At 45.3% G+C, this 27,490-nt stretch overlaps 1 protein-coding gene across 1 annotated transcript in view; it reads left to right on the forward strand.

Annotated features, from left to right (window-relative positions):
• ttn.2 (titin, tandem duplicate 2) overlaps positions 1 to 27,490 on the forward strand; it is a 217,544-nt gene that overhangs the window by 11,926 nt on the left and 178,128 nt on the right. Inside the window, exons 13-41 of the mRNA XM_046054487.1 lie at positions 972 to 1,230; positions 2,235 to 2,301; positions 2,416 to 2,613; positions 4,054 to 4,196; positions 4,341 to 4,489; positions 4,586 to 4,813; positions 5,095 to 5,336; positions 5,417 to 5,649; positions 5,741 to 5,905; positions 7,097 to 7,265; positions 7,356 to 9,049; positions 9,132 to 9,413; positions 9,512 to 9,778; positions 10,761 to 11,033; positions 11,141 to 11,404; positions 11,478 to 11,738; positions 12,189 to 12,449; positions 12,784 to 13,047; positions 13,177 to 13,437; positions 13,974 to 14,234; positions 14,477 to 14,737; positions 15,205 to 15,349; positions 15,433 to 15,601; positions 16,492 to 16,723; positions 16,845 to 17,129; positions 17,213 to 17,338; positions 18,815 to 19,003; positions 20,073 to 20,456; positions 23,226 to 23,276. Coding sequence (XP_045910443.1) covers positions 972 to 1,230; positions 2,235 to 2,301; positions 2,416 to 2,613; positions 4,054 to 4,196; positions 4,341 to 4,489; positions 4,586 to 4,813; positions 5,095 to 5,336; positions 5,417 to 5,649; positions 5,741 to 5,905; positions 7,097 to 7,265; positions 7,356 to 9,049; positions 9,132 to 9,413; positions 9,512 to 9,778; positions 10,761 to 11,033; positions 11,141 to 11,404; positions 11,478 to 11,738; positions 12,189 to 12,449; positions 12,784 to 13,047; positions 13,177 to 13,437; positions 13,974 to 14,234; positions 14,477 to 14,737; positions 15,205 to 15,349; positions 15,433 to 15,601; positions 16,492 to 16,723; positions 16,845 to 17,129; positions 17,213 to 17,338; positions 18,815 to 19,003; positions 20,073 to 20,456; positions 23,226 to 23,276 — 7,783 coding nt within the window. The remainder of the gene's footprint in view (positions 1 to 971; positions 1,231 to 2,234; positions 2,302 to 2,415; positions 2,614 to 4,053; positions 4,197 to 4,340; positions 4,490 to 4,585; positions 4,814 to 5,094; positions 5,337 to 5,416; positions 5,650 to 5,740; positions 5,906 to 7,096; positions 7,266 to 7,355; positions 9,050 to 9,131; positions 9,414 to 9,511; positions 9,779 to 10,760; positions 11,034 to 11,140; positions 11,405 to 11,477; positions 11,739 to 12,188; positions 12,450 to 12,783; positions 13,048 to 13,176; positions 13,438 to 13,973; positions 14,235 to 14,476; positions 14,738 to 15,204; positions 15,350 to 15,432; positions 15,602 to 16,491; positions 16,724 to 16,844; positions 17,130 to 17,212; positions 17,339 to 18,814; positions 19,004 to 20,072; positions 20,457 to 23,225; positions 23,277 to 27,490) is intronic.

Here is a 27,490-nt window from a genome sequence, read left to right on the forward strand (position 1 = left end):
ACTTCATTATATTCACAGGAAGTATAAAACATATTACATGTGTCCATTAGAAGTACGTGGACTCATATAATTTACTTTACTGGACCCTGTTGGGCCCCGGGCCCCCACCATAGTCTCTCCACATCCTGTGGGAAACACTGAGGAAAAAGCTCATTTTGACTGTTTAATTTATGCAGTGGTTAAAAAAGGGAAAATAAATGGAAACAATTTGAATGTACTTCGAATCGATAATCGATAAATCAAAAATACTTGGCAGCATCATTGATAATGAAAACGACTGATGGCTACAGCCCTAAGCCAATCCCACCAAACTGGTTAGAAGTAGTCACTTTTAAACTACTTACACTTGAAGTGGAACAAATAAGTCCTCTTCATATCCAACAGCAGAGCATCATTTTCCATCTTAATGTAGAAAACAGAAGATCTCCACTCATTATACCTGAGTGACAAGTTCCATTAAAGAGGTGGTATCATGCCTTTTGGCTTTTTCCCTCTCCTTTGAGTTATGAATCTTTTCAGTCAGTGGACAGAAAGTTGTTCCTGTGATGTAGAGACAGCTCAGTTAAAACTTTATGGATACAGATTAATAACTCACCGCTCTGAAACTCTCGCTCCAGTCCGTGTTGCCGAGCCGGTCGGCAACACGTACGGCTGAACCCGAGCTGTTTACCGGCTTCTCGCCGACCCGCCCTTCTCTGCTTCTGATTGGCTTGTAGTCCTTAACTAGGAACTGAGCATGTGCAACTCCCAACAAAGATCATTTAGAGACAAGATGTATCACTCCATAGCTAAAACGAAGCCTTCAACACAGGCTGAAAAGAGGAGCTGCAGCAATGTGCAGTATGACAAAACAATATGGTGTTTTATGAAAACTAAACCATGTAAACCTGTTTTGAACCTGAAAATGAGCAGAATACCACCTCTTTAAATCCGCCCCGGGTGTCTGAAGGTGTCACTGTTTTTCTGTTCAGAGCCTGAAGAATGTGACGGTGACAGAGGGCGAGTCGGTGACTCTGGAGTGCCAGATCAGCGGCCACCCCGCTCCCGTTATCATGTGGTTCAGGGAGGACTACAAGATCGAGAGCTCTATCGACTTCCAGATCAGCTACACGAACGGATACGCCCGGATGGTGATCCGCGAGGCGTTCGCCGAAGACAGCGGGCGCTTCACCTGCACCGCCACCAGCGAGGCGGGCACCGTCAGCACCTCCTGCTACCTGCTCGTCAAAGGTGAGGGTGGTCGGATACTGAGCAGAGGCCTGCACACAACTGTAGCTTATTTTAGTCAACAAAAACATTTGAGTTTATTTCATTATTATATTGTAGTTGTGACATTTTTATTTATATGTCTTCACAGCACTGACTAGCAGCTAAAACACCACCAGTGAACCAAAATGTCTTTCCTCAAAAAACATCTAGAGGAAGATTTAGATGGTTAATGACATGAATCCTGCACTCAGTTACCCAGAAAACCATTAGCTTATAGACACGAGAGCTAGCAAGTAACACTGATGTCTAGTGTTAGATCAACGTTAGCTTTAGCATACCTCATTGTCAATGTTTTAGTGGCTAATCCCAGTTTATCAGTGGGCCGTCGATGAATTTAGTCCATAAATCTGTCAAATCTTTCCTTCCAAGAAACGGTTACGTTAGCTAACGTTACTGAAATTTTTAATGTAGAAAATCAATCTTAAAGGAGACCTATTATGCTTTTTCACATTATATGACTTATCTACAAAGTTATAATGTTGGATGTTCGGGTTAAACATGGCCAAAGCTTCAAATAATGAGGTTAGTAAGTATTTAAAAGAAATCCCTGTGAGCCAAAACCTCACTGCTTTCAACTGCTTTGTCTACCAACGTAATACAGAGCCGCTGTTCCATATATGGTCATTTGCTCCGCTGAGTCTGCATGTTCTGGCCAGCGACAGCAACACCCTGGTAACGTGCTTCAGATCTTGGCCAATCAGAAGACAGTGGGCTGTGAGGGGGGGGCCTTAAAGAGACAGGAGCATCTACAGCTTGTTTCAGACAGAGGCTGAAATGTAGGCCTACATGAAGAGCCAGTATATGATAGAAAATATATTTTTTTGAACTTTGAATCATGCAAAGCTGCCGTACAGGAGTCACAGAACTACAATATAGGCCTGGAAATGCAGTATAATATGTCTCCTTTAAAACAACTGTAGATATGATTTTTAGGTCTTATCCAGCACTTTTACTCTCTGTTGTAGTTTCAGAAGAAATCGAGAGCAGAGAGGAAACGACCGTCACTGAGATTGGAATCACTCAGGAGAAAACGTGAGTTGTGAAAGTCTGATGGATTTTTACTCAGCAGTCCGAATCAGCCGCCGTCATATTCCCTGTGAGTTTCCACAGCTGCAGTGTTTGATCCAGCTGTTTGTTTCCTTTCAGTGTTGCCGTGGAGACAAAGGAACAGGTGGTGGCGGAGGTGAGTGCCGGAGAGGCCGCCGCTCCCTTCTTCATCAAGAAGCCGAGCGCTCAGAAGCTGGTGGAGGGGGGAAGCGTCGTCTTCGAATGCCAGATCGGAGGAGTCCCCAAACCTCACATCATCTGGAAGAAGAGCGGAGTGCCGCTCACCACTGGATACAGGTCTGTGCACACCGTTATTACTGTTAACCTCTCCATAGCCGTGTCCCTAATCACCCACACCTGGTCAGCAGGTAACTGTCTGTGTTTGATGCCACGTCATAATTTTAATCCAGTTACTTTACAGATTTAACACAGACAGACAGACAGATGTATGGTGAGCTTATAAGATATAATGATTTGTTGTTGATTAAACCACCTGAAAGTATATAAATATTTCAAACATTACAATAAACAATATTTTAAACATTCATGTATCAGCAATATCTTTATTTTGTGTTATAAAAATCTTTTCTCAGGACTCCTCATCATGTGCTTAATTAACAGCATTTTTCGAAGCAGACACCGTCAGTGCCGGACTTTCTTAAATTTAGGTTTAATTAGCATATTAGTTATTATTTTTTTTCACTTTCGCAAAATGAATGTTTTTAATTGCCTATGTTACTGTGAACAGACTCCTAAAAATATGATAAATCCATAATGATAACTAGCCTTCTTAATTAGAAAATGCTGTCTGACTTTCGCCAAGCAGACTGTTCACTGAGGAGTGATGGTTAAAATGTGTGACTGCAGAATCAAGTTCAGTCGGGGTGGGAATCTCCAGAGGCCCCACGATACGATATTATTGCGATTTTAAATATATTACAATTTATTACCTTTTTCCTAACTTCAGATTGTGTCTTCAAAGGAAAACTCTTTTTCCTCATGGACTGAAAAAGCAATTGATTTTATTATCATAGTACCGAAAAGTAAAATTCTCATGTACAATTTATATAATAAGAGATCGATACTTGACCCCCCAACCCTAATAGTCAGGAAATTAATCAACCATTGTTTTTTAGACAGTCTATAGCTTTGATGCAGTTATGACCTGTACTTACTGGTGGTAACAGAAGTCTGGGGCAGCTGAACAAACTGTTGTCAGGCATTAATTGGTCTTTTTCCATATTAATGTGAACAGTTATAATCTGACTTTATTCTGCACATGGCACAAGTCTGCAAACAGTAAAAGTGAAAGGAGTTGGAAACCTGGCTGAGAAGGTGGAGGTGTCACTGACAAAAACATTTCCTGTGACCACTTCATAAGTAAAGTGTGTTTCGCCAGTTAAATGCTTTTAATTTGATGCTTCAGTTGCAGGAAATGTTCAGTTTGCATCAGCAGTAACTTAATACAGAATTTTGACAAAGATGCACAGTTCATAATACTGCAAATAAATAAAAATTGCAATACTTTCATCACTGGCCAATCTGTGAGCCGGATGTGGTGGTAATGAATTGGCTGTTCAGTTTGAGTATCAGGCTAAACTTGAACCTGATCTTGTGGTAAAGTCGGATCTAAAGCATCATGTTTACTTTTTATGTTTTCACAAGGAGGTTTCCTCTTTTTGATCTCCATCAGATCACAACAGATAATTACTTTATTTGTTTTTTTTTCTCCATCAGATACAAAGTCGCCTACAAGAAGGAGACCGGAGAATGCAAACTGGAGATCTCCATGACCTTCGCTGATGATGCTGGCGAATACTCCGTCTTTGCCAAGAATCAACATGGAGAAGCCTCAGCCTCCGCCAGCCTGCTGGAGGAAGGTATCCGAAATCCTTCTGTTTCTCCGTGCAGGTTTATCGTATCGGAGCGCCGAGCTTCAGAAAGACTTCTTCTGTTTAGAAACATTTGAATGCATTAAGGAAAGCCTTGTTGGGCTCACAGTATCTCTGCATCTATGTTTCCAGGGGAATATGAAGCCTACATGAAGCAGCATGACGTGACCTATAAAACTGAAGTGACGACGACGGTGGTTCAGGAGCCCTCTGTGGTCGTGAGTCAATATGAGCTGGAACAGAGGAGAGTGACCACCCCCATGAGCTTTGTCTCAGAAACGGTGCGTCCACAGTTCTGTGATCCCATGAGTATAAGGAAGTCTCCCGGTTCATATGTAGTGTTAAACATTACAAACTGTTTTTTTTTTTTTTTGCAGGAATTTCTTATTTCTGCCTTTGAAGAGAGGATCATCCAGGAGATTGAGCTCCGTATCATGAGGATCACCTACAGAGAGCTGGTGATTGAGGACGGAGAGCTGATTGTGACTGCAGCAGAGGAGGAGGCGGTGCAGCCGGCCTTCGACACGCCGGTCAAAAACTACAGGATCATGGAGGGAATGGGTGTCATTTTCCACTGCAAGACAGGTGGAAACCCACTGCCAAAGGTACAGACTTCAACATCTCTCAAAGCTGGGTATACCTCTGACAGATGGTTCATAAATATCTTTTTTCAATTTCATCAGCATGATTTGGTTTGTAGCTCAGTTGATTTTTGTGGCTATGCCTCTGCAGGCTTGTTTTAAAGCCTTGCCTGTCCTTAAATAGATGTCAATGTAACTGCGTATTTGCAAACAGCAGAGACGTGACTTTGAAGACTGAAGAAACGTCAAACCCTTGTAGGACCTAACACTGAGAAGTTGTATAAAATGATGTTGTCTTTTGCCAGATTGCTTGGTACAAAGACGGCCAGCGCATCAGGCCTGGTGGCCGTTACCAGATGGAGGTTCTTCAGGATGGACGAGCCAGCCTTCGTCTGCCCGTGGTCCTGCCGGAGGACGAGGGCGTGTACACCGCCTTCGCCACCAACATGAAGGGAAATGCCGTCAGCTCTGGGAAGCTCTACGTGGAGCCGTCCGGAGCTGTAACCCCTCAAAGATACACACCACAGCCAGCTATGCAGAGGATCAGGTAAGGTTACTTTGACAGATATCACATACCAGTCTACCGTAACACCTTGATACTGACGACTCTGCTCCTCATCATCTAAGATCCACATCTCCTCGTTCTATGAGCCGCTCCCCCGGCCGTTCTCCCAGCCGTTCTCCCAGCCGTTCTCCCGCCCGCAGGCTTGACGAGACAGATGAGGCTCAGCTGGAAAGACTCTACAAGCCTGTGTTTGTCCTGAAACCTTCCTCAATAAAATGCTCTGAGGGGCAAACTGCCAGATTCGACTTAAAGGTTGTTGGCAGACCCATGCCCGACACATACTGGTTCCACAACGGTAAGAGAAACAATGTTCAAAATATTCTAGATACGCACTTTAATCTGTCCCGTCTGCCGCTTATAAAACCATTTTAACCTCCTTTCCTCAGGACAACAAGCGGTCAACGACTACACCCACAAGATAGTGATTAAAGAGGACGGTACCCAGTCCCTGATCATCGTCCCAGCCTTGCCACAAGACTCTGGAGAGTGGACAGTTGTCGCTCAGAACAGAGCTGGACGGACTTCTGTCTCTGTAACTCTTACTGTTGATGGTAAGTTTGTGCTAAATGTATTATACTTAATCAGATGGCTTTCTTTTAGCATAAAAATATGTATGAGATGACCACACACTATAATTTTATTATTGATGTTTTCGACCACAGTTTAATGCAAGTGACGCAGTCAGATATAGCTTTTATACACTGAACAAAATTATAAAGGCAACATTTTTGTTTTTACCCACATTCATCATGAGCTGAACTCAAAGATCTAAGACTTTCTCTATGTACACAAAAGGCCTATTTCTCTCAAATAATATTCACCAATCTGTCAAAATCTGTGTTAGTGAGCACTTCTCCTTTGCCCAGATAATCCATCCACCTCACAGGTGTGACATATCAAGATGCTGATCAGACAGCATGGGTTGATCAGGTTGTTGATTGTGGCCTGTGAAGTGTTGGTCCACTCTTCTTCAATGGCTGTGCGAAGTTGCAGTCAGGTCGAGACCCCGATGAGGATGACGAGCATGCAGATGAGCTTCCCTGAGATGATTCCTGACAGTTTGTGCAGAAAATCTTTGGTTATGCAAGCCGATTGTTGCAGCAGCTGTCCGGGTGGCTGGTCTCAGACGATCTTGGAGGTGAAGATGCTGGATGTGGAGGTCCTGGGCTGGTGTCGTTACCGGTGTGGTTAACCGGTCTGCAGTTGTGAGGCCGGTTGGATGTACTGCCAAATTCACTGAAACATTCAATTCACGGGCAACAGCTCTGGTGGACATTCCTGTAGTCAGCATGCCAATTGCACGCTTCCTCAAAACTTGTGGCATCGTGCTGTGCGATGGAACTGCACATTTTGGAGTGGCCTTTTATTGTGGCCGACCTAAGGCCTTTTATTGTGGCCAGCCTAAGGCACACCTGTGCAATACCCATGCTGTCTGATCAGCACCTTGATATGCTACACCTGTGAGGTGGATGGATTATCTCGGCAAAGAAGTGCTCACTAACACAGATTTTGACAGATTTGTGAACAATATTTGAGAGAAATATGCCTTTTGTGTACATAGAGAAAGTCTTAGATCTTTGAGTTCAGCTCATGATGAATGGGGGCAAAAACAAAAGGGTTGTGTTTATAATTTTGTTCAGTGTATATACAGTCCACATCTTTGGAGGGTTGCAGCTTCAAAAAATTAACCATATTATTAAATGCTGTTTTGTTCTGTCATTATAATATTTCATCATCTACAGCTCGAGAAAGCCTGGCACGCCCTCAGTTTGTTGAGAAGCTGAAGAACATCAGTGTAAAGCAGGGCACTCTGGTTGAGTTGGCCGTCAAAGCCATTGGAAACCCCCTGCCTGACATTGTCTGGCTGAAAAACAGTGACATTATCAGCCCACACAAACACCCACACATCAAGTATGTATCTTTTATTTTAGCTACGAATGTTTTTTTTTGATCCTTTGACACAGGTATATGAAACAAAATGTCCTGATCAATATATTTCAGGATTGATGGAACTAAAGGAGAGGCCAAATTCCAGATTCCCTCAGCTGCAGGCACAGACAGCGCCTGGTACACTGCTACAGCCATCAACAGGGCTGGCAGAGACACCACCCGCTGCAGAGTCAATGTAGAGGTGGACTTTGCTGCTCCTCAAGCTGAGAGAAGGCTCATTATCACCAAAGGAACCTACAAGGCCAAGGAGATCGCTGCTCCAGAGTTGGAGCCCCTTCATATGCGATATGGTCAAGAGCAGTGGGAGGAGGGCGACCTTTACGACAAAGAGAAGCAGCAGAAACCACAGTTCAAGAAGAAGTTGACCTCTGTCCGCATGAAGCGCTTTGGTCCGGCTCATTTCGAGTGCAGACTGACCCCCATCGGTGACCCCACGATGGTAGTGGAGTGGCTGCATGACGGCAAACCCCTGGAAGCTGCAAACAGGTTGCGCATGGTCAATGAATTTGGCTACTGCAGTCTTGACTATGAAGTTGCTTACGCTAGAGACAGCGGCGTCATCACCTGCAGAGCTACTAACAAGTTTGGAGTCGACCAGACCTCGGCCACCCTGATTGTGAAAGATGAGAAGGGCCTTGTTGAGGAAACACAGCTTCCTGAAGGCAGGAAGGGAGCGCACCGGATGGACGAGATGGAGCGCCTGGCTCACGAGGGAGGACCTGCAGGAGTCAGCACTGATGATGAATTTGAAAAGACCAAACCTGAAATTGTTCTGCTTCCTGAACCAGCCAGAGTGCTGGAAGGCGACATTGCCCGATTCCGCTGTAGAGTGACTGGTTATCCAGCACCCAAGGTTAACTGGTACCTCAACGGACAACTTATCCGCAAAAGCAAGAGATACAGACTTCGTTATGATGGTATTTACTACTTGGAGATTGTCGACATCAAGTCCTATGATGCAGGAGAGGTCAGGTTGGTTGCAGACAATCCTCTAGGCACAACTGAGCACACTGTGAAGCTCGAGATCCAACAGAAAGAGGACTTTAGATCCGTGCTGCGTCGTGCTCCAGAACAGAAGGCAGAGGCTTCGCATGAGCCCAGCAGAATTGGATTCGATGTTGTGAAGGTTGACCGACCTGGCGAGTCCGCACAGGACAGGGAAGTTGTTAAGCTGCGTAAGACGCAGAGAATTGTTCACGAGAAAACGTCAGAGGAGTCAGACGAACTGAAGAGCAAGTTCAAGCGCAGGACCGAGGAAGGGTTTTATGAGTCCATCTCTGCTGTGGAGTTCAAGTCTCGCAAGAAGGACGACTCCTATGAGGATCTACTGAAGAAGACCAAGGAGGAGCTGCTTCATCACTTGAAGGAGAAAGAAGAAGCTGAGAGGAAGAGGTTGGAGGAACAAGGAAAAGTTACCATCCCCACAATCAAACCGGAGAGGGTCCAGCTGTCCCCAAGCATGGAAGCACCCAAGATCCTGGAACGCATTGCAAGCAAGACAGTTGCTCCAATGGATGAGGTTCGCTTCCGAGTCAGAGTCGTTGGCAGACCAGAACCTGAGTGCCAGTGGTTTAAGAATGGCATTCAGGTGGAGAAGTCTGACCGGATTTACTGGTACTGGCCTGAAGATCATCTGTGCGAGCTGGTGATCAGAGATGTCACGGTGGCGGATTCTGCTAGCATCATGGTGAAAGCCATGAATGTTGCTGGCGAGGCCTCAAGCCATGCCTTCCTGCTTGTGCAAGGTATAGGCACCAAACCAGTATTATACTCATTAGCTATCTGCTGATTTATGTCAGTGTCTCACTTTGTATTTTCTCATTGCAGCCCAGGCAGCAGTCAGCTTTACACAAAACCTTGAGGACGCTAGAGCAAATGAGAAGGACACCATGGTGACTTTTGAGTGTGAAACCAATGAACCTTTCGTCAAAGTCAAATGGCTTAAGAACAACATGGAGATCTTCTCCGGAGACAAATACAGAATGCACTCAGACAGAAAGGTTCACTTCCTGTCTGTGCTGACAATTGAGATGAGGGATGACGCCGAATACAGTTGTGTGATTGTAGACGATGAGAGCGTCAGGACGAGCGCAAGGCTCCATGTAGAAGGTAATCTTTACACCCATAATCTTTCCTTCTACTGTTCTGTTTGGTCCTATAAGTGTGGATTTGTAGATAATGTTTCATTAATACCCTTCTGTATCCAGGCGCTACCCTGGAGCTCATCAAACACATGGAGAACATTGAGGTGCCAGAGACCTACACTGGAGAGTTTGAGGTTGAGCTGTCTCGTGAGGACGCTGAGGGCAGCTGGTTCTTCGGAGACAAGGAGCTCTCTCCCAGCAGTAAATACATCATGTCCTCCCGCCGAGGAAGACACACCCTGTCCGTCAAGGATGTCAAGAAAGTGGACCAGGGAAAATATACCTTCGTATGTGGAGATCTGACAACCAGCGCCTCACTGAAGATGAAATGTGAGCAAGTTTACAGATTTGCTTATAGCAGCGTTCTCAGAATTTCTCAACAGGAGTGAATTTAGTGATTCTCTGAATTCAAGAGAACACTTTTAGGATGCCGGCGAAAGTGTTTTTATGGTTCTGAACGAAAGGGAAGTCTTTTCTGGTTTCCCCTCTGATGTCCTCCTGCTGCTCTGCCTCAACTCTGTGATTTATGAAGTTTCCTGATGGACAGATAGCAGCAGCTAGCGGTTACTGTAACGTTAGCAACAAGTACTTGTAAAGCTAACAGAGTAGCTGCTGTTACCAAATGGCTCTGAACCAGCGGTCCAAAGCTTCTGTGCTGATGTGGGGGGGGGTTGGTGTTTCCACCTCTAGGAAACACCAACCCCCCCCCCAGAGCACCGAGCTTCCAGTCCGTGCTGAATCAGCAACAGGACGGCTAGCTGCACGGCTAACTGAGTAGCTAGCAGCAGCTGCTGTTAGCAGTAGTTAGCGGCTAAAGTAACTGCTAACAAACAAACTCTGGAGGCAGAGCAGCCGGAGGACATCAGAGGAAAAACCAGACAATATCTTCTCCATCAGTTCTGATCCAGTTTCAGTAAAAACAGTTGTCTTTTTGTACAGTAATCAGTGAGGCCTAGTCTCGCATAGCAGGCCACACTGCTAGGCCCCGCCCCTCTGCTGTGCTTGGGGAAGTTGGCCAATCAGGAGCAAATGTGCTATCAGGGAGGGGGGTGTCTTAAAGAGACAGGAGCTAAAACTGAGTGTTCAGAGGGTGAAAAGAGGAGCTGAAGCAACGGACAGGATGAGAAAAAAAACCTTGTAAACATTTTTCAGTAGAAACCCTAAATAGTATATAATAAAGTATGAATCTGAAATTTAAATTCTACGGCAACTTTAAAGTGTAATGAGTAAATTAGTTAGAATTCACCCACCTGATCATTGTCCTTTTACATTGTGTTGTAATGTGATAATAATGGGGTTTCTCCACCTTTAGTGCGCCCGGTGACCCTGATGCAGCCCTTGACCGACCTCACAGTGTGCGAGGGTGACATCGCTCAGTTGGAGGTCAGGTTCTCCCAGGAGAACGTTGAAGGAACCTGGATGAAGAACGGCCAGGCCATCACCGCCTCGGACCGCGTCCACATCGTAATCGACAAACTGGTCCACAAGCTGCTGGTGGAGAATGTCACCAGAGATGACGCTGCTTCCTACTCTTTCGTGGTTCCCGCCCAAGACATCTCCACCTCGGGAAAACTCAATGTTCAAAGTAGGAGTCAGAATTAAAACGAAATCTTCGTGATACCTACCGCTAACCATCTCTGGAACACCTTGAACTCTCTTCTTCTCTGATCATTTTATCATCTTTCTTTACAGCGATTGACATTGTGGTGCCACTGAAGGACGTGTCCTCCATCGAAGGCACCAAGGCTGTTCTGGAGGCCAAGATCTCCGCTCAGGACATCACCTCGGTCAAATGGTACCATAACGACAAACTGCTGATGCCCAGTGAACGATTCCAGATGGTGGCAAAGGGATCCAAGCAGCGTCTGGTCTTCAGTAGGACCTACGCCTCCGACGAGGGACAGTACAAACTGGTGGTCGGCAAGGTCGACACCAGCTGCAGCCTCACTGTGGAAAGTAAGACAGATTTTCCAGAGATCCTGTTTTTTGGTTCCGGTTCTGTGTTGTAACCACGGTGTTGTTTTTGCAGAGGTACACATTGTGAAGCACATGGAGGACAAAGTGTGCTCCGAGTCCCAGAACGTGACCTTTAACGTCGAAGTTTCTCACCCCGGAATCGACCCAGTCTGGACATTCAGGAACCAGCAGCTCAAACCTGGACCCAAATACAAGATGGAGTCCAAGGGCAAGGCTCACTCTATGACGGTCATTGACGCCATGAAGGACGAGGAGGGCCAGTACATGTTCCACGCTGGTGAAAAGACATCCAGCGCCAAGCTCTCTGTCTCCGGTAGGTCCAAACTCTTACTGAGTTGCCCAAATGACATTCAGCTCAACTCAGTCACTGATTCTCAAGACCCAATTGTGTGACTAAGATAGTAGCTAAACATTTCAGTTCAGTTCCCTGCTTTTACTTGCATCAGTGCAGGTTACAGCAGGGTGACACTGTGTTTACAGGGACTGTCCTGTCCTAACAGAAGGGTTCAAGCTTGAATTTCAACAGCGGCTTTTGTGTCCGTCATGGTCAGGGTCTTGCTCAAGAAAGGGCCTTTGAGTGTGACACTGAAGCCCTAAAAATGTACCCCTGCAGTGCACCTTTACAATGACATGATCATTAAGAATATGAAGGTATTCTAAAGACCCCGGGTCATGCCTATATAAGGACTTTGCCTCAATATAAATGCTATTACAAAAAAGATATGCGATCAGATCTGGGATTGACCTGCTCTGTTTCCACCAGGTGGAGCCATCACACGGCCCCTGCAGGACGTGACGGTGGCGGAGTCTCAGATTGCTGAGCTGGAGTGTGAAGTCGCCAACGCCAACGCTGAGGGCAAGTGGCTGAAGGAGGGTCACCCCGTGGACTTCAACGAGAACGTGGTGAGCGAGGTGAAGGGCGCCGTCAGACGCCTCGTCTTCGTCATCACAAGACCGCAGGACGTCGGCGAGTACACCTACCAGGTGGCCAACTCCAAAACCACCGCTAACCTCAGGGTGGAGGGTGAGTACCGGCTTCTCCACACACATGCTGCACGTTAGCGTGTCTACATTGTTTTTAGACCAAGAACTCTGGTCGAGTCTCATTTGATCCAAATATGTTTTACAGTTTCTGAGATTTATGTGAAACCCTGATGTTTCCTGTGGCGTCACCATGAGAACAACATTTTAAACTGTACTCAGCACACTTTGAAGGAATCTATACTATCCTCCTGCTCCTTATTTGACCCATTAACGTTCCCTCTAGCGCCCCCTGCAGGACACACTGCTCTAAAAGCAGAAAAATCATCATCGTCAGTATGTTGTTTAAATCCTGAGTCCTGTGTTTCCGTCTGCAGCGGTGAAGATCAAGAAAACTCTGAGGAACCAGACTGTGACAGAGACCCAGGAGGCGGTGTTCACGCTGGAGCTCACTCACACCGACGTGAAAGGATCCCAGTGGATCAAGAACGGCGTGGAGCTTCAGAACAGCGACAAGTACGAGATCTCCTCCGACGGCGTGGTCCACACGCTGAAGGTCAAGAACTGCAACACGCAGGACGAGTCGGTTTATTCCTTCAAACTGGGAAAACTGTCCGCCAACGCTCGGCTCAACGTGGAGAGTAAGTGTCACTGATTAACTGTTAAATAAAAAAGACCTCTGTCCCCGTAATCCATTGCCAATAAAGTCATGTAGGAGCAATATTTTTCTGCGTCATCCTGTTAATTTTCTCCGCTTCTTGTTTCTGCAGCGATCAAAATTATAAAGAAGATTAAGGACGTGACGTCGCTGCTGAATGGCACCGCCTCCTTCGAGATGAGCCTGTCACATGACGACATCCCCGTCAGGTGGATGTTTAAAGGCGCGGAGCTGAAGTCGAGCGACAAGTGCAAGATACTGTCGGAGCGGAAAGCTCACAAACTGATCCTGCAGAATGTCGACAGTGGCGACGCAGGAGAGTACACCGCCGTGGTGGGACACCTGCAGAGCAGCGCCACGCTCACTGTGGAGGGTACGCAACGCAAACAGCTGAATAATAAAGAGGTTTCAATAAAAAAGAGGATTAGAAGATATAATCATGTACAGTTTCCTGAGAAATCAAATGAAAACATTACCTGAAATTGAATGGAATTTGTGAAGTTTAGATTAAATTAAGTTAAACCAAGTTTGTTCTGTCCGGCTTTCATAAATATTTTACTTTTTTGTCAGTTTTCTTTATTTTAACTCAAATTTAAAAACAATTTTTAGTGTGTAATATGTTTTAATAACAGTTTTTATTTAAGTTTTAAAATAATGTTATTTATGATTTAATATGTATTTTATGTAATACAACAAATTAGTATTAAATAAAATACACACAAATTAATTAATATTAGTTTTAATGTAGTGACCTTTTAATATAATATTTTCTATTATATTATTCTATCTATATTCATTATTGGAAAAAAAGAATGATGTTTAAACTAAATTTAATTTGGTTTATAATAATATAATTTTGTATATTCTAAGTTTTATAAAAACGTATTTTTCTGCTTTTGTCTCTTGCAGCCCTGCGAGTCACCAAACCCTTAAAGAGCGTGAAGGTCCCAGAGACCCAGGTGGCCACGTTCGAGTGTGAAGTTTCTCACTTCAACGTGCCGTCCACCTGGCTGAAGGACGGCGTGGAGATCGAGATGAGCGAGAAGTTCAGGATCGTGGTTCAGGGGAAACTCCACCAGCTGAAGATCATGAACACCAGCACGGACGACTCTGCAGAGTACACCTTCATCTGCGGGAACGACAGAGTCTCTGCGACGCTCACCGTCAGCCGTAAGACACTGTTCCAATCAGATCACAGCAAAGTCTCGTCTCTGAGCGCAGCAAGTTATGGCTAAAATAAAATAAGTCAACATTTCATTCAAACATTTGACAAATCAAACATAAAGAGCATCGCCTGAAAATAAAGCAAATAAAGTGGAGTTCAGTAAAAATCAATTTGTCTAATTTGAAAACCAAGTTTTCAGTTCTGTCTCTGACAGTTTAGTAAATGTTTTCTGTCCCCTCCTCTCCAGCCATCCTGATCACCTCCATGCTGAAGGACCTGAACGCTCAGGAGAGGGACACCATCACCTTCGAGGTCACGGTCAACTACGAGGGCATCACCTACAAGTGGCTGAAGAACGGCGTGGAGGTCAAGTCGTCGGACAGATGTCAGGTCCGCAGCCGGCAGCTCACGCACTCGCTCACCATCCGAAACGTTCACTTCGGAGACGGAGGAGAGTACCAGTTTGTGGCCGGCTCCGCCGCCACCGCCGCTAACCTGTTCGTCGAAGGTAACGCGCCGCTTCACGTGTTCACAGGCTTCTTACACAGAGCTGGAAACAACCGACAGACTAAACATGTCCGCAAAATCCTTATTCTGAAATGCTCCCTGTGGGATCTGCAGATCGGAACTAAAGCGGGTCACAGAGAGCTGTGAAGAAGGTCGTGGAAGCACAAAAGGGACGTATTAAAAATAAGTGATTACCGCGGCACACACACGCCGCCAGTGTCAGTCCGGGGTGATATATAGCAGCTTAAGTCCGTCCCTCAGAATTCACGTGATGCACGGCAGTGAAGAGAGTTTTGTTATACAAAAGTTACTGAAAACATATTTGTTGAGTGAGACAGACGAGAAACAAATAAAGAACCAACGCTGCTGATGTGGAGTCAGATCTGATCTGTGGAGAAGCCTGTACCTGCACGTTGATTTACTTTTCTCTTTGGAAACACAACTCTTACTGTTTTTTGTCCTTTTCAGCTCGTGTGATTGAGTTCACCAAGAAAATCAAGGACATAAAGATCACAGAGAAGAAGAAGGCCATTTTTGAGTGTGAGGTTTCTGAGCCGAACATCCAGGTGATCTGGATGAAGGACGGTCAGGAGCTGGACACCACCGAGGACAGGTGTGTCCCTTTCCTCACATCAGCAGAGGCCTTTTCAAAGGTAGAATCTGAGCTGAAGCTCGTTCTCTGTGTCGCCTTCACAGGTACATTGTGACGGCAGAGAAGTACGTTCACCGCCTGATGGTGCAGACGGTTCGCATGTCCGACGCCGGAGAGTATTCGGTGGTGGCCGGATCCAGCGTCTCCAAGGCCCAGCTGATCGTGGAAGGTCGCGACATCCGGATCTCCGAACCTGCCGAGCGGGAAATCACGGTGAGACGGATGTTCAGTTAACAGTCAGCCTCTCCACACTGTTGTCAGGTCAGGTTCACAATCATCAAAGACACGTTTGTCCTCCAACAGCGAGGAAGGACCTCTTTATTTCAGGACCGCACTCTCAGAGCTTCGCATGTGGAGATGTTGCACGTCTTTTTTATGATAACTAGGGCCATTTATACATGCAGAAATATTACATATGAATGTTTAACTTATTTATGGATTATATGTTTTTATGACTTCACCCGGAAAGTTTCTGTTAGTACATGGATTTTATTTGAGTTCTGAAGGCGAACGACGCAAGAAGATTTTAGTCAAATGAAACTCGTCACTGAGCTTCGAGGGTCAAAACTCATGCATCAGAATGAAAGATTCAGTGAACTCTTTACAGAGTCCTCCACCCTCCAGATATTCAGATATTTACATCTGAATAAAACAAACAAGTAGCACTAAAGGCAGAAATCAAAAAGAAAACTAAATTATATTTACAAGGCAGAAGCAGACATACATATACACCCCAAAGAAGATAATGGTGGCAAAAGAAGATATTATTTTCAGCATCGTTTCATCGGTGGATTATTATCCACTTATTATTATCAGTTCATTATTTAGAATTTAAACAGTCAAAAAATAGTGAAAAATATGAATATGAGCACAATGATATTCAATTTAAAATAACATGAAACAGGGAAAAGGAGCAAGTCGTCATATTTGAGAAGCTTCATGAGTAAATTAAAGATTAAAACAGACGTCCATCTGAACGTGGGAGAACTTTAAAATAAGAGTAAGCAGGAAAATTCTCACAGTTGTGTTTGTGATGGTTTGTTAAACGTGTGAGGAAGTGTTGGCTGAAGAAGCAGACAGCAGAAACCTTCTTTCTGTCGCAGGTTCTGGAGAAACACAGAGCGACCTTCGAGTTCGAGGTGAACGAGGACGACGTGGAGGGTCGCTGGCTGCGGAACGGGGTGGAGATCCAGTTCTCGGTGGAGGAGAGGTTCAGCTACGTCGCCATCAGGAAGCTGCACCGCCTCACCATCTCCGAGACCTACAGGAGCGACGCCGGGGAGTACACCTTCATCGCCGGCAAGAACAGGAGCACCATGCACCTCCGAGTCAACAGTGAGTCCAGCAGCACGATCATGACCCCTCATCACGGTTTGATTATAAACAGTCCAGCTGGGCTGTTGCTATCTGGCTACTCTCTTCTGTCCGGGCTCACGAAATCTTTCGTCTCGTTCAGTCCCGGAGCCTCCTCAGATCCTCCGACACATGGAGCCCCAGTCGGTGGAGGCGGGTAAACCGGCTCGCTTCTCGGTGCAGGTGAGCGGCATCCCTCAGCCTCAGGTCTTCTGGTACAAGAACTCCCAGGCCCTGTCCCCGGGCTTCAAGTGCAAGTTCCTACACGACGGCAACGAGCACTCGCTGCTGCTGATCGAAGTGTTCCCCGAGGACGCCGCCGTCTACAACTGCGAGGCCAAGAACGACTACGGCACCGCCACGAGCACTGCGGCGCTCAACGTAGAAGGTAAGATGGGATGTTACACCTTTGGGACAAAGACGAACATCTTCACCAGGACATGTTCAGATGCAGGTTTGTGTGTGTTGCAGTGTCAGAGGTGGTTTCTCCGGACTCCGCCGCCACCGTCGCTCCTCCTGTCGTCATCTCGCCCATCGCCAGCACCTCAGCCCGCGAGGGAGAGCCAGCTCGCTTCCAGTGCCGAGTCCGCGGAGACGGTAAAGAAACTAAACTCCTTATTACAGAGAAGTTCTTGAGGTTCTTTATTGATAAGATTGACGTCATTAGATCTGGGATCTCACCTCGTGTCTTCTGAGAGAGGTCTGAGATGTTCTTGGTCCTAGCCTTTTGTCTGTAATAAATAGCTCTCTTTTAAATGGAATTGTTCCATCCACTTTTAAATATGCTGTGGTTCAGTCTCTCATTAAAAAACCCAATCTTGACCCTATGGATTTTAATAATTGTAGGCCCATTTTCAAATGATCTTTTATGTCCAAAATATTGGAGAAGGTCATTCTTTCTCAACTCTCCTCGTTTTTATCTGAAACAATGTGCTGGATAACAGTCAGTCAGGTTTCAGGGTACATCACAGCACAGAATCTGCACTGCTTAAGGTACTAAATGATTTGTTGCTGTTTGGTGATCCTGGAAATTGTGTTGTTTTACTCTTGCTTGACCTCAGCGCGGCTTTTGACATGACATCGCCTCCAGCAGGGTGTCGCGCTACAGTGGTTTCACTCTTACTTGAAAGATAGAACTTTTTCTGTTAACATTGGTAACATTTCCTCTTCTTCAGAAGCAATTAAATGCGGAGTACCTCAAGGTTCAATCCTGGGGCCAATCTTATTTTCTATGTATATGCTCCCCACGGGCTCCATTCTCCATAGACATAATATATTATACCACTGCTATGCTGATGATGCACAGCTGTGCTTATCTCCGAAGCCAGGTGAGTCCAAGTCCTTACAGTCCATTTCCAACTGTCTAAATGATATCAAGCGTTGGATGGCAATAAACTTTCTCCAGCTAAACGAGAATAAGACAGATTATTTGGCTTCCCTGACTCAGTTGAGGGATTATCAAAAATCTGTCCACAAATGTACAAACCTTTGCTTGGAATTTAGGTGTTATCTTTGATTCGGCATTAAAATTCGAAAAACATATAAACTCTGTTGTTAAAGGTGGCTTTTTCCATTTAAGGACCACAGCAAAACTGAAATCCATTCTCTCAGTAAAGGACCTTGAAACTGTCTCGCATGCTCTTATATCCTCTTGAATTGATTACTGCTATTCCTTGTACTCTGGCATCTGTTACTCATATTTATCACACTTGCAGGTTGTTCAAAATGCAGCTGCTAGATTGTTAACTGGTAAAAGGAAGAGGGACCGTGTCACCCCAATATTGGGGGCTCTTCATTGGTTACCAGTGAAATATAGAGTCGATTTGAAGGTGCTGTTAATTGTTTTTAAGGCGTTACATGGACTGGATTTCAGAACTCCTGATGTTTGGCCTGTTTTAATTTATCTGGTTAAAATTTTTATGTCTTCTAATGTATAACTTTGTCCAGCACTTTGCTCTCTTTTTTTAAAATGTGCTTTATAAATAAACTTGACTTGAATAAAATGGCTGCAAACGATCATTTTAATAATAACTTTGTCATCACGCTCCTGCTTTTCCTTTTACCTCCGTCCAGATGTGAAGATCAGCTGGTTCCACAAGGAGAAGGAGATCAAGCAGTCGGACTTCTTCAGGATGTCTCAGTTCGACGACAGCTGTCAGCTGGAGATCTCCAGGGTTTACCCAGAGGACGAGGGCGAGTACAGCTGCGTGGCCACAAACGGCGCCGGAACCGTGTCCTGCTCCGCCACGCTCACTCTGGACGGTGAGTTTGTGAAATGCTGTTTTTACCCCTGAGAACGGCAAACGACAGAAGCCGATGATATTTATCACTTATCATCTTATCTTCAACACGTCAGGTGTTATTTCCTGATCAGGTCTTTATTGTTGTGTCACCTGGAGATAACGGATGTCTTTTAACCCTTTTTCTCTGAGATTAGCTAAATTATTTCATCACAGCACAACAGATCTACCCACAAATATTTAATTATTTATTACTTTATTAATAACCCGCTTAAGAACAACTTTGCATTTACAAGGACGGCCATTTAAATGTTTTACAGGGAGAGGGTTTAGAAGAGTACTTCTAAATAAGTTTTTACAACAGATTTGACAGATATAACAGAAAACAGTTTACACAGGAGTGGATAAAATTTTTTTTGTCATGTTGCAGCAAAGTTTATCCGTATCATATAATTTCTACAAGCTGTTTAACAGCCGCGGCCGCCTGTTAATGTACTGCAGAGACAAATGAGGGAGTGAAAATGAATGCTGATGCTTCCCACAGGCTCGGAGCTCACTGAGAAGGAACATGTTGGGAATCAAATCCTACGGCCGTCACTGCCACCAGATCTCAACCCAGCAAAGTCTTAAACTATCATCAAAACACAAAATAAGGAATTCTCTTTGTTTTGGATCTGATGCGTCCCCCGTGTGCCGATCACAGCGCTGTTCTTCTTGACTGAAACTTTAACGGATCCCAGTGAGCACCAGTTCGGTGATTTGATGACTGTGTTGGCAGCCAACAAGTCCAAACAAGGATGTAACTCTGTGTGGATAAAACCCCGACCTCTTCTGCTGTAACGGTATTATATTACTTCCTCCTCTGCTTCAGAGAGCAGGACAGTCATTATTCTCACCGCCTGAGAGGTCACATTCAGAAATCATTTAAAAAAGCTTGTTTTAGACATTTTTTTAATAGCACAATTTCTAAAAATCTTTCTGTATACCAAACACAGACTGGTTTCAGACTGAAAATCACCCAAACGGTGCTGACTGGGATGAATTTAAATCAAGTAAAGCACATAAAGTCAACGAACATGCTTCCTTTCAAGGTGAGAGTCAAACAGCGAGCAGCCCTGCTGCGCCTCAGTGGCACGTCTCCACCAGCCTCACCAGCCTAAAGAAGCCCTCCATCGGCCAAAAGCCAGTTTTCATCCAGCCAATCACGAGCTGCACGGTGCCGCACGGAGCGGTGGCCCGCTTTCACGCATGTGTGTCCGGCATGCCGAAGCCAGAGATAAGCTGGTTCCACAACCGGCAGCCGGTTCGGCCCACCAAGAACGTGGTGTTTCACTTCGACGAGGTGACGAACACCGCCATGCTCATCGTGGTCGATGCTTTCCCCGAGCATGCGGGGCAGTACACCTGCAGAGCGGCCAATACCGCCGGAGAGGCCGCGTGCTCGGCCACCCTCACGGTAACCACAGAAGAAGAAGGTAACTTCTGGATCTCCCCCTGAAACCGCACACTAAAATAAACCTGTGTCTCTTCCTGCAAGATTAATTCACCCTCCTCAAACCTCCGACCATCTCCAGACAAAACACCTGAAGGGATGTCCCGAAGCAATCTGCAGAACGAGCATCAGGTCGCTCCGAGCGTTTATTCTGCCAGAAAAAGTCTCTTTAAGATAAAAAAATATATAGTTTTCATGAAGCAATAAAAACAAGTTATCTTTCTGATAACAAAAAGACTCCATGAATAATGTAGCAAAAGGCTGTTCGATACGGATCGATGTAAAGAATGAATACTCGTTGTAGACGTGTAAATCTGCTAGTTTACCTGTGTTACCTCTTCTAGATGTTTGGCCTTGAGCCGTGAGCGCAAAGGTTTCGTTTAGCTCGTAGCTGCTGCTTCAAGGAATTCATCCGAGTCCACTTGAGTTTACCCCTCCTTGGATAGCTGCTAATGTATAACAGGACTACTAGCTCTGCTGATGAAGGATGGGACATGTTGTAAAGAGGAACTTTATTTCCTCTGTAGCAACAAACAAAACAAAACGGCCTGAACGATAGCCGTGTTTCCATCACCGTTTCTTTTTTATGCACATTTTGAAGTGTCGCATTGGAAAGATGTTGACGGAAATGTCAAAATCCTTAATTTCGCAAAAAGGTCACTTGAGGTGGTTTTTGCCTTTGTTGAAAAAGAGTTAATGCCCTAAATGGGAGATGGAAATGCCGAATAAGTTCTGGCATGGCGATCTTATGTCTGATCAGCTGTTTCTGCTGTCGGCGTCTCGCCTGATATTCCCATAACGTGCAGAGACATGGCTGGTAGCAGTTTGGCCTCTTGAAACACATTCCTGAGGACCTCTCTCCATTTTTCTAAGATCTGTGGTCATCAGGTTCAGCCATTTATTTGCTCCAAACCAGCTGATTGACTTTTTTTTTCCCTTTTTTGGGACATTTCAAAAGTCTCCTTAAAATTTGCGTGACAATTAGATGGAAACATGGCTGCAGCCTGAGCATCCAGCCCGTCTCCCGTCATCGAGCCACACACATGTTTTACCACTGTTTAAAACAAAGGAGAAAAAATGTTTTAAGACTCATTAACTATTATATTTTTTATAATTTAACGCCTATTTAATAATCGTGGCTCGTCCCTAATCTGTAATAATCCAGTATAATAAAAATACTAATGAAACTGGCAGACTTCCAGAGATCAGCACCGAGCAGGAGAGCCTACAGTTGGTCGGGACATCCCTCCGCCCTCCTCTGGACTTGACTAACCCCACAGTTCCAGAAACAGGAAGCACTTTGTTCACGAGTCTGTGTTTGTTTGAATGGTGGGATCATCACCTCTCCCCTCTGCTCCACCTTCATCACCACTCCCCACAGGAACAAACTCATCCCTCCACCTTCCTTCATCCTCTCCATCTTCCTCCTCTCCTCTCCCTCACAGGAAAACTCTGGGAAATGCATGAAACTCACATGTAGACCCTCTCTGTTGTCCCTCCCTCCTCCAGGAAACTCAAACCCTTCTCTGGCTGCTTCACTTGGTGCCTCTGTGTTACGTAACAACGTTTTTCACCGTCTTCTTACAGACGTGGGTTTATCATCTAGTTCTGTCGCTCTTACACAGTAGGCCATTACCACTGCGAGTAACAAAAGAACAAGTTGGAGAGGAACTGAAACAGTGTTGTTATAAGATAAAGTGTCCACACAGACTTGGTTGACAGCTCATGGAAACGTCGAGTTCAGATTATTTTACCAAAGTGTTGTTCTAGGTCAGGGGTCGGCAAACAAGTCTGGCATCGGCCCAGATTGTTTCCATGTCATTAGATGGCGGGCCAGAACTTCGTCAAATGACCACTTATATTCCAAAGTTTACTTTGTGTGCGATGAGCTCAGTCGGTAGTGCTCAATCTTCACTTGCTGCAAGTGTATTTTTCTTCCTTTTTCAACAAATTGATTGTGAAGAGATCGTGCATGTGCAGGAGTGTGAGCCTCCCAGCGACTGGTCAGCATCCACATATGGACGCTTATTTTCGTGTCCCCAGTGTCTCCAGGCAGAGGAACTGTTCAGGGGAATCCGATCTCACGTTTTCTGACGGCTTTTTTAGAGTTGTGTCCAGCAAGCCAGAGACTCTTTTGAATTTCCTTCAGAAACTTTCAAAGTAAAAGCTCACAATTAAACACAACATAACGTGCTTTTATTTTGTAGGCACTGTCATGACTGAGATCCGTTTCATCACCAGCTGCTATAATTATTTATTTTTTTAACGCTACGGATATTATTGCTGACCACTGTTAAAGGTCATTTTGGTTGCCGTGTTATTCTCAGTCAGGAGTCTTATGCTGCAGAGCTCTTAGGGTGAAAGGCCTGTTGCTGTAGTGTAGGGCGGGGCTACACTTGACTAAAGAATATATATACTCATGGTCCACTGAGCTGTTTTTGCTTTTTGTGTGTTTTTGAGTTTCAGGTTCAGGTCAGGTTAGTAAATGGAACTTGAGTTAAGTTTATTTTGTCAAACTGACACTTCTATGGTCAAGACTTTCTTAGACAAACAAACAGACAGCGCAACTTTAAAGGGTTCATGTTTTCAAATTTCCAGACAAGGGAAACGAGAGAGGTGGGAATCCAGTTTCAGAGGTAGAACTCACCTCTTAATGAGAATGAACGTGTGAAGGTTTGAAGACCCTCAGTGGATCGATGTTCTCACAGTGTACTGATGAAATCTGAATGAATGTCGTCTCTTTCCTTCACAGTGACTCATGTGAGAGAGCACATTGAAGCCAAGATTGAGCAAGAAGTGAAAGGTAAGGATCTCCCGTCAGGTTTCTGACCAACGTACATTAGAGACACCAGATTATTATCGCACATGTGAAGCAGGCACAATGGACAAGGGACAGTTTGACCAGATCTCTGTTTTGCTTCAATCATTCATTTTGAAAGTAGTCTGTCACGAGGTAACTTTGATCCAAGCTTTGGCTCATTGAAGATGGTTTTTAAGTGGAGACACTGTTGAGAAACCGGAGAAAACAACAGCTGTGTGGGTGCATGTGTCATGGGTTATTTGGATTATAGTTGGCCTTCATTCAGACTGCTTTTTTAAATATGTCACTATGTTGAACTGTCCCTTTAAGTGATCTTTGAATGTCCACAGTAGCATGTCATCTTAATGTGTCTTGGCAGAAATTTCCTTTTGTCTGTATTTTTCTTATTCTGAGAATATTCCACGGGTTCTCCCAGGCGAGCACTGGTAGAACTTGCCTGTACCAGTTTTTGACACTTGCGGTTTGCATCCAAAAGTTCCTTTCGTTTTGGCATGACGGTTCCTCTGATCTTTTCCCAGAAAAAGGTGCAGGATGTGTATCTTTTAAAGCTTCCAGATTTGAAATGCCCTTTAAAAGATATGGAGGTTCACTGCATCTGGAGCTGATACCTTCCTCCTGCAAAATATTTCTTAGCCTGGCTTGCAGATAGTGGGATGTGATTCCTGTGGTTTGCACTCTAAATAACACCAGTAAACTATATTAGTTCGAATAAACGCCTTCTCACCCAATTTTACAGCTTCATTTGTTTAAGTTTTGGAATATAAGATATATAAGATGTTTGGGAGAGCTTTGCCTCTCATTGATACTTGTGCACCATTTATTTCCTCTTAAGTTTAAGGATTAGAAAGGGCGTTTATTCTCCTGTCTGCAAGTCAGGTAAGGAATATTCTAGTATGAAGCCAAAGCAATTATCAAAAAGTAAAACAAGCGAATGTTAGCAGCCCATCTTGGTTTTTTTAATGATAATAAAATAATTTGTTTTGAAGAAATTTCCACAGACGAAGGATCAAAACTTCCTGCAGGTTTCTAATAAAAAGAATCAAGTCTTGCGTTTATTCGAACAAATATGGTGAGTGAAATTATTTCTTATGGCATTGTGACTCCCAGCATGCATTTAATATTTCCATTAATGATTCATTCAAATCCTTACTCTCTTTTTACCCCTGGAGGCTGTGTTGTTCTGACAGTTGTCTGTTCTGTTTGCAGAGCTCTTTTATCATGAAAGCAAAGAAGGAACAGCGCACAGCAGCACAGAACTCGCCGGCCCCCGACAGCTTAGAGGAGCCTTCTCCGACACCGAGGACTTCCTAGATCACGGCCTGGTGTCGGCCAATCGCTGCGCCAGCAGAACCTCCTCCATCACCTCGTGGACGGAGAACATCAAACCTTCTTTCACAAAGAAGCTCAAGTTCCAGTCAGTTGTGGAGGGAGAACCAGTAGAGTTAAAGTGTAAACTGGTTGCTTGCCCTCCACCGACTGTCCTCTGGTTTCATAATAATAGATCTATTCCTAAAGAGCGCAGACGTAGGATCTGTACCGACAGCAGAATGCACATGCACACTACTAGTCTGGTTATCGATTGTATCAAAGAGAAAGACTCGGGCAGTTATAAGGTAATGGCAATTAACACGGAGGGCTCTGCTGAGTCCACAGCATCACTTTTGGTGTCGCTAAGGGAAGAGCAGTCTGCTAACTACCTGGGTTTTGTTAGACGCTCTGCCAAAGCCCATGAAAGCATAGACACCATGGCACAGGAGAGGAAGGAGAGGAAGTTTAGGGTCGACCTAAGATGTGTAGGGTCTCCATTTGACAAGATGTCCAAAGTCCATCAGGGAAGGTCTCGATCCAAGAACTCTCTGGTGCGTGCTTTGTACTTCAAGTCCGGTTCCCATTCAAAAGAAAAAGAGTCAGAGAAAGAGTCCAAACGTTTGGAGACTGCCTCTGAGCGAGCCCCGTCCCCTCCCCCCATGTTTGAGAGGTCTGAGCGCTTTAACGACAGACTCAGTGATATCTACTGTGACCGGCGCACCGGTGCCAGGTTCAGTGACAAGTTTAGCGACAGGTGCAGCGACGATTACAGAGAGAGGTTCAGTGACACCGAGAGCCTCCACAATGAGGTAAGAACAAAACTTACCACACTCCAAAAAGCTGTCAAACAGAAGAAGAGGTTTTCTATCTCCACCATGTCCTCCTCTGAGTTTGAGTCTGAATCAGTTGCCAGCGAATCGAGCTATGCAGATTATGTGGAGAGGCTCCGGGGCAAGCCTGCCTCTCTGCCTGATGTCCAGCATTTTAATCGGCCCTTTGATTCAGGGGAGAGTCAAGGTAAAACCTCAAGCAGGGAGGCCTCTCGTTCTCGTGTAAGGCATTCGTTTGAGCCCCAGACCAGAACCAGGGCCATTCAAATCATGAAAGGCGAGTTGGTTGAAACACTGGTGCCACAGACGGAAAGGAAATCAGGTGAAAGATATTCAGAGACACTGGGGGATAGAAAAGGTGAGAGTTTTGTTGAATCCCAGAAAGATGTCACATTTAAGCAAATGGGAAGTGAACGTCGAGGTGCGGTTGCTGACCAAAAGATGGAGGCTACAAAGGTTGAGGTTGAGCTACCTCACCCTGAAGGCCCGTACTCTGAAACAGTGGCATATAAAACATACACTGAAAGCAGGGAATCTGTTAGAATTGTGCCTACTCATGAGGAAGTATCACTCTTGGACAGAGCAACAACAGGAGCAGATGAGCCATATGAAGAGGAGGGTGAAGGGGGGTCTTTGAGGGCTCAGTATGAGAAGAGCCTTGAAGCTGATCGAATGGAGTGTGAGGAAAAACTCCTTGCCCTGCGTATCAGGAAGTGGCAGCAAGGGAGTAGGATGTCAGAAGAGGAAACATTTCACCCTGAAACTGATCTGCCCATGCCGACAGAGATGAAGTACATGGAGCCCGCGGGGCACGTTTACACCCAGCAGGAGGTGGTGGAGAAAAGAGCAACTGTAGAAACCGAGGCCGTGCCCTCCTCTTTCCATAAATCACCCAGAATGAGCGCAAGGTTGGTAAATCCTGAAGCCACAACTGAGTCAACACTCAAATCACCTAAAACAAAAGCTGGAGGAGAAGAAGTGGCAACGTCCACCTCTTTGCTTACAAAGTCAGCCACAGAAATGGAAGGGGAGGCACCACAAAAATCCCCCAGAATTAAAGCTAGAGCAGCAGAGGTGGAAGGAGAATTTTTGCTTAGATCAAAAGTCAGGACTGAGGACGGACTCAGAGAGTCATCAAGGCAAAGTCAACTCAAAGAGAGCGAAGCTGTGACATCAGACCGAGTTGCAGCAGAAACGGTTGAGCCATATGAAGAGGACTCTTTGAGGGCTCAGTATGAGAAGAGCCTGGAAGCTGAGCGAATGTTGTGTGAGGAAAAACTCCTGGCTCTGCGGATCAGGAAGTGGCAGCAAGGCATGCAAATGCCAGAAGACGGGACACCCCACCCAGAAACTGATCTGCCAGCAGAGACACAGTACATGGAGCCTGAGGGGCACACTTACACCCAGCAGGAGGTGGTGGAGAAAAGAGCAACTGTAGACCATGCTACCGTCTCGACACCTAAGTCACCTAAAGTAAAAGGTAGAGTGGAACAGGGCGAGTCCTCTGCCCCCTTGCTTAAAGCCAGAATGAAAGCCAGACAAGGAGAGTTGGAAACTGAGAGATCAGTCATGCTGGCACAAACGTCTCCCAGAATGAAAGCTAGATCAGCAGAAGTGGACATTGAGTCATCACCTAGAACAAAACCCAGAGCTGAGAAGATGTTGTTTGAGAAGACAAGAGAAGAGCGTGAGCTTCAGCTGTCACGGGAGAACATCTCCGAGCTGAAGAATGAGAGTGAGAAGTTTGCCAGTGAAGAGGAGGCCTTGACTCAACGAATAATGAAATGGCAACAGGATGTTCAGATGGAACAAGAGCAAACTGTAAAGCCAGAGTCCGACTGGGTGGACAGTTACTCATCGGCAGAGAGGGCTGCTGAAATTGGAAGAAATGTCGCAGAGGCTTCTGCTTCAGAATCAGTTCCACCGCCTGAAGTGGTCCGTAGCAGGAAGGCATCCCCAGGAAAAATGGCCAAAGACAAGTCCCCTGTGAGTGAGGCAGCTCCTGCTGGTTTTCAAGATCGGCGGGGTGATCAGGGTGATCAGTGGCCACCTGCTGGC

This window comes from Micropterus dolomieu, linkage group LG07 (assembly GCF_021292245.1).
Source record: "Micropterus dolomieu isolate WLL.071019.BEF.003 ecotype Adirondacks linkage group LG07, ASM2129224v1, whole genome shotgun sequence".
Classification (NCBI taxonomy): Eukaryota; Metazoa; Chordata; class Actinopteri; order Centrarchiformes; family Centrarchidae; genus Micropterus; species Micropterus dolomieu.